Source organism: Pyrus communis, chromosome 6 (genome assembly GCF_041283825.1).
Source record: "Pyrus communis isolate YQ-2024b chromosome 6, ASM4128382v1, whole genome shotgun sequence".
In the NCBI taxonomy this organism is placed as follows: Eukaryota; Viridiplantae; Streptophyta; class Magnoliopsida; order Rosales; family Rosaceae; genus Pyrus; species Pyrus communis.
Window position 1 is genome coordinate 18,968,019 of NC_142570.1, and position 6,695 is coordinate 18,974,713.

At 38.2% G+C, this 6,695-nt stretch overlaps 1 protein-coding gene across 1 annotated transcript; it reads right to left on the reverse strand.

The window, feature by feature from the left end:
- Positions 1-1,343: 1,343 nt before the first annotated feature.
- On the reverse strand, positions 1,344-5,917 carry LOC148696393 (uncharacterized). The gene is made up of 2 exons (XM_088695858.1): positions 4,797-5,917; positions 1,344-4,679 (listed from the first exon to the last, which is right to left on the reverse strand). Exons 1-2 carry the CDS (start codon positions 5,401-5,403, stop codon positions 4,591-4,593), a joined length of 696 nt encoding a protein of 231 aa, XP_088551984.1. The 5' UTR covers positions 5,404-5,917; the 3' UTR covers positions 1,344-4,590.
- Between the last annotated feature and the right edge of the window lie 778 nt (positions 5,918-6,695).

The window sequence follows — 6,695 nt, forward strand, 5'->3', positions numbered from 1 at the left end:
CCTCTAAATTTATAACTAACTCACCGCTTTTTTTTTCTTTTTTTTTAATGAACAAACGATATTACATTAAGGGATGGGAGAATGGGTTAAGCCTCACAATTAGCGAGCTATAACATGGTTCAAATTTGCATTTGACAAGAATTGAATCTAAGACCTCTCACTTACAAGTGAAGAAGAATATCACTAGACTGCAATATTAAGTGCCACTAACTCACCTATTAAAGTCGGAATAGGAATCGTCATGGCTTAATTATCAACAATAAAGTCCAACTATACCACTACTTATCAACTTAATAATCTTAATTAGAGGATTTACCATACCAATAACAGGCTATATGTGATTAAACACACTCATATATCATACATATAGGACAAACATTTGTTGTCTTTGATACGAATTCGAAATTTGCATCCAAGAGGCCGACATATTATCTTAATTAATTAACTTAACTTATATATTATTCAAAAACTAGCACCGTCTAGGCTCTGTCCAGACACTAAGTAGCTGACTACTACTTCAACTATCGCCTAACACTTTTTAGAACTTTGCTTACATGCACAACTTGTTTGGAGTTTAGGTTTTCTAATGTATCAATATGATTTCAAAAGATATCTTCTGGGCGTTAGGGAAACTTCCCCTCAAAAAGCAGGTTGAGCAGCCCAAAGTCGAGACAAAAACAAAGTCGACGAATAATGCAAGCAAAGTGGAATTTGAACTTGAAGAGTGACAGGTCACAGGCCAACAGCTCAGTTCCTTTCAATCTTCTTGGTCTTTAGACTTTTTGGTAGACTTGGCCGGGAACCGTACCTTCCTTGGTTCGACCTTCTTCGTTGCTACATGCTTTGGTCCATATGGAGGATACGATCAGGGACTTGTAGGAGTGAAAAGAATTTGACTTTTATGTATTCAAGAAATATACTACTTTTTAGATTTTTTATTTTTATTTTTATTTTTTTTATTTTTTATAGTTAAATTTAACAAAACAAATTAGGTTCTAAGAATAATTTGGTACTGTTATATTATTTTCGTTAAGTGAAAAGTCAGATCTCTTCCAAGCTATCATTGGTAAGAGGTAGTTGGTCAGTCGATGACAATGCATTAAGTTTGCCAAGACCTCTTCAACTGATTGTCTTCCAGGTTCATACTCTTTTCCATTTTCGTAGTTAAAATCAATTTAGTGTAATTTATCTTATTGTTTGTTAAAAAAACGTTTATTGAGACGAAGCACGTTGAAGCAACTTGTAAAACCTTAATTGATTGAAAAGAAAGATATTCCATTAACTAATCCTATTTGGCACCTGATATTACAACCCAAATCACAAAAAGGAAAGCAGCAGAAAACTGATCGAACTGAACTAATGAAAGCTTTGAAGAGAATGGTATTTGAAAACATATAATTAAACTCTGTTTTGGAGAAATAATCTTTTTATTTGTCTCACTTAAGAAATGGTACAAGAAACTCCTTAAATAGAGTGCTGGAGTCTCATGCAATAAAGGCAGAAGCTCCCAACTACATGTAATAAAAGCTAGGCTATACAACAATGAGTGCCTATGCAATAGACCCTTGACTTTGTAATCACAAAGAATGATTTTGCTTGATCTTGTTTACTTGACTTTGTATCCACAATTGAAACTTTGCTTAATTGTTATCTCCATCATTCTGATCTTCATCATCCCCCCGCAAGCTCATGAGCGGACGACGAACGAGCTTGGACTTTAAGAAATGAAAACAATCAGTAGACAAGCCCTTAGTGAAGATATCTGCAATCTGAAATTTAGTAGACACATGACGGACATTCAATGACCTTGCCACTACAAGCTCACGCACAAAATGAAAATACATAGCAACATGTTTTGTTCTAGCATGGACCACGGGATTAGATGCCAATGCAATGGAGCTTGTGTTATCACACCAAATCAAAGGAGTCGAAATACTGATGCAAAGCTCATGCAGCAGTTGTTGGAGCCAAACAAGTTCAGTTGCCGTGATGGTCAATTGCCGATATTCTGATTCGGTACTTGAACGAGCAACTGTGCATTGCTTTTTGGAACTCCAAGAAATTAAATTTGGACCAAAATATATGCAAAAACCACTAGTGGAGCGTCTAGTGTCTGGATCCCCGGCATAGTCCGAGTTTGAAAAGCCAACCAAATAGTACCACCACGAAGAAACTGGAGCCCTTCCTCAGTTGTGCCTTTTAAGTAACGAAGGATTCGCTTGACTGCAATCCAATGAACTGAGGTGAGCTGGTGTATATGCTGACATACCTGATTCACTGCATAAGTGATGTCAGGTCTGGTGATGGTTAAGTACTGTAGAGCGCCGACCACACTTCAGTAGCTGGTAGGATTATGCAAGGGAACACCATCAAGAGAGCGAAGTGGGGAGCTAGATTGAACTGGAGTAGCACAAGGCTTGGCTTCCAACATATCTACACGCTTCAACAAATCAACAATATATTTTGTTTGCTTTAGATGTAACCCATCATCTCCACGAGTTGCTTCAAGACCCAAGAAAAAATGGAGGGGTCCCAAATCTTTCATAGAAAAACTCTAACCAAGTGCATGGATAAGTGAATCAACATAAGAGCATTGATTTCCTATGATAAGGATGTCGTCAACATAGATTAGAAGAATCAAATACACTCCATGGTTATTAAAAATGAAGAGAGAATGATCTGCTTGTGATGCCACAAAGCCTAAATCAATAAGATATTAAGAAAAACGATGAAACCAGGCTCTTGGGGGTTGTTTCAAGCCATATAAGGACTTGCGCAAACGACAAACATGATGAGGATACTCAGATCTTCAAAACCACGTGGTTGTTTCATGAAAACTTCTTCAGAGAGATTCCCGTGCAAAAACGTGTTCTGTACATCAAGTTGGCGTATAGGCCAATTATAAGAAATTGCAAGGGCAAGAACCAGACGAATGGTAACATGCTTAACCATTGGACTAAAAGTCTCGATGTAATCAACCCCCATCTTTTGATGAAATCCATTGGCAATAAGACAAGCTTTATATCGCTCCACCGTACCATTAGATTTCCGCTTTATGCGATAGACCCACTTGCAAGGCAGAACATGAGTAGCAAATGAGGAAGGTACCAACTCCCATGTACCAGCATCTTTCAAGGCCTTAAACTCTAATGTCATTGCATCACGCCAATGAGACAATTGATTTGCCTCTCGAAAGGAAGGTTGCAAGGGGGAGAGGTGCTGCACTAGAAGAGGATGTCAGATTATGAGAAATAGAAATATGAGATGATGAAGGTACCTGAGGAAGAAGTGGTAAGGGAGAAAGAGTGATAACCACAGGAGAATAAGCTTCTGACGGCGGGATTGAGGAGGATTGTGCAGGGTTGTCGAATGGAAAAGTTTCCTCATCAAAGACCACATGGCGTGACAAATAAACTCGTCCCATTTGGCATATCATAACAGCGATAGCCCTGATGATTAAGTGAGTAACCAATGAAAACACATTATTTTGAACGAAATTCCAATTTATTTTTATTATAAGGTCGTAAATAGGGAAAGCAAGCACAACCGAAAACACGAAAACATAAATAAGAAGGCTTGCGACTAAACAATTTTTCATAAGGCGAAACATAATTCAATTGGTGTGCTGGAAAACGGTTAATTAAATAGACTGAGGTGTAGAAAGCATCCACCCAAAAAGAAGAAGGCATTTTAGCAATGGCAAGTAAAGTAAGACCCATGTCAATAATATGTCGTTGTTTCCGTTCAGCAGCACCATTTTGTTCAGGAGTATGAGGGCATGCTAACCGGTGCTTAATGCCATTATCAGTTAAAAATTGTTGAAATTCCTTACTCATAAATTCACCTCCGCCATCAGTTTGTAAAGATTTTATCTTATAGACAATATGAATAGATAGAAGATTTTCAACAAGCAATTTAAATTTTTGAAAATAAGAAAAAGCTTCATGTTTAAATCTCATAGGAAATATCCAAGTATAACGAGAATAGTCATCAAGAAATATTATAAAATACTTGGGACCCTTAACAGAGGCAATTGGTGAAGTCTAAACGTCACAATGGATCAATTGAAGAGGACAAACGGAAACAGATGGAGACAAAGCAAAAGGTAATTTAGTGCTTTTGCCCAATGGGCAAGTAGAGCAAAAACTAGGTAACTTAGAATCCTTAATAGGAAAAGAAGACATAATTTTAGTAAAAATTGCATGAGATGGATGGCCGAAACGCTGATGCCACATAAATGAAGAGGTTCGTTGTCCAAAGAATGCCATGTTCGTGAAGGGAAACTTCAACGAACCCACACGAAACAGATACAATCCATTCTCACTCTTGCCATGGAAAAACGTCTTCCCCGTGGATAGAGCCTTCACAAAAAAGTCAGTAGGAGTGAAAATGCACAAAAAAGTCAGTAGGAGTGAAAATGAAATAGCAATGATTATCACAACAAAATCGATGAACGCTCAGTAGATTAGCGGAAGTAGAAGGACAATGCAACACAGAATTTAAAGGAAATTTAGATACGAAACCGGAACCAATATGCTTTATAGAAAAACCTGCACCATTACCAACAACGACTTGATCTTGACCAGTGTATTATGTGGAGAGGCTCAAATTAGCTAAATCATTGGTGATGTGTGACGATGCGCCACTATCGGTATACCATGTAGGGGACTGTTCATTGCCTACAGGAGATGCAGCCATCATAGCATGAGATTGTGAAAACGGATATCGCCCTTCGAAAAAATGAGACTTGAAACAGTTTGTAGTAGAATGACGATGATCACCACAATAGTAACAACCATTAGGGGAAGAACCAATGTTACGATATCCAGAAGATGAAGGAGCAACCGCAACATGGTTGGGAAGATAGGAAAAGCGAAGAAAAGCAACAGCAGGTGTAGGAAGAATTCCTCGACTCTGAAATAAGCCGCGACTGGATCCACCGTGAAACAAACCACTATTTGAACCACCACGACGGCCAACAAAATGATTACCAGCACCGCGACCATGAAAGGAGCCACCACCTTGAAAACCACCATGACGGAATGAGGACGTACGACCATTACCACGGTGAAGTGTGGTTCCACGACCATGATTTGTAGAGGAGCCATAAGGTGCAAAAAGAGCTGTAGTAGTGTGATCAGGACTGAAAGTAGTGTTATAGTCTTCCATACAACTATCAGCGCTCAAGAGCAAAACAACCATATCGTTAAGACTCATAAGATTTTCTCTTACTTTAACTAAAGTAACGGTACTTTCGAAAGCAGGACAAACAACATTTAAAATCAGCTCCATAAGATCATCATCATCAATAGGCTTTCCCGCAAGAGCCAATTGATCAGCAAAGTTAGTTAATTTATCAACATACTCTGTAATGGACATGTTACCTCTTTTAGTGGACTGCATCTAGTACTTAAGTTGAAGAACACGGGTGCGAGATTGAGAAGCAAATCGTGTTTTCAAAGTATCCCAAATAGCTCGGGACGTGTCACAAGTTGAGATGATGGAAAACACATTTGGTGTCAAAGTTGAGTTAATCCAACTCAACAATTGTTGGTCTTGTCGCTGCCAAGTCACGTACTCGGGATTGAGAGTAGTAGCATCCTCAAGAAACGTGGTTGGACATGTTCTTGTACCATCAACATAGCCAACAAGATCATTACTTTTAAGTAAGGGATTAAATTGGGCAAGCCACAACATGTAATTGGTTCAATCAAGTTTGATGGAAACCAAATAGGAAATATTAGGAAGGGAGCTGGTAAGAAGAGAAGAAGCGGCCATGGAAGCTGAAGAAAAGTCGAGAAGATGGTAAGGCAGAAGAGGAAACTAAAAATAAAACTATAGTCAAAGATTTATCGTTAGACAAATGGCTCTTGATACCATGAAGAGAATGGTATTTGAAAACTTATAATTAAACTCTGTTTTGGAGAAATAATCTGTTTATCTGTCTCACTTAAGAAATGGTACAAGAAACTCCTTATATAGGAGTGTCGGAGTCTCATGCAATAAAGGCAGCAACTCCCAACTACATCCAACTACATGTAATAAAAGCTAGGCTATACAACAATGAGTGCCTATACAATAGACCCTTGACTTTGCAATCACAAAGTATGATTTTGCTTGATCTTGTTTGCTTGACTTTGTATCCACAATTGAAACTTTGCTTAATTGTTATCTCCATCATTCTTATCTTCATCAAGCTTCAAGCAGCTGATTAAATTAGTCGAAACAAGTTTTGGTTAATTAGTTACATTTGGTTACTTAGTGGTCATTTCCAGCTCACGCACGCTTTTGTTTTCCCATGTACGTATAAATACATGCAAAAAAACACGTAAAGTTGTGCATTAAACAAGACAAAATTAATCAGCTTAATTCAACATAAAATATTTCTCTCAACATTAATTTGAGCCACGTCAATTTTTCTACAGCAGGCAGCGCAAGCTTGGGGCGAACCTTCAAATCATCAGGAAGGAGAGCAATGTTGCAACAACCAAAGGGTTCTTCTTCCCACAATTCCAAGCTGTTCCGATCCGATTCCGGTCGACGATCAGAAATCCAGAATCATTTATACCAAGTATAAAACTGCAGCTTTGATTTCTAGATGCAGACATAGATTCATGCAGCTCAATAAATTCAAGCCAAAACAAAGTAATTTCACTACGATTGATCCCTTGGCCTCCAAAGCATGAATGTACGAA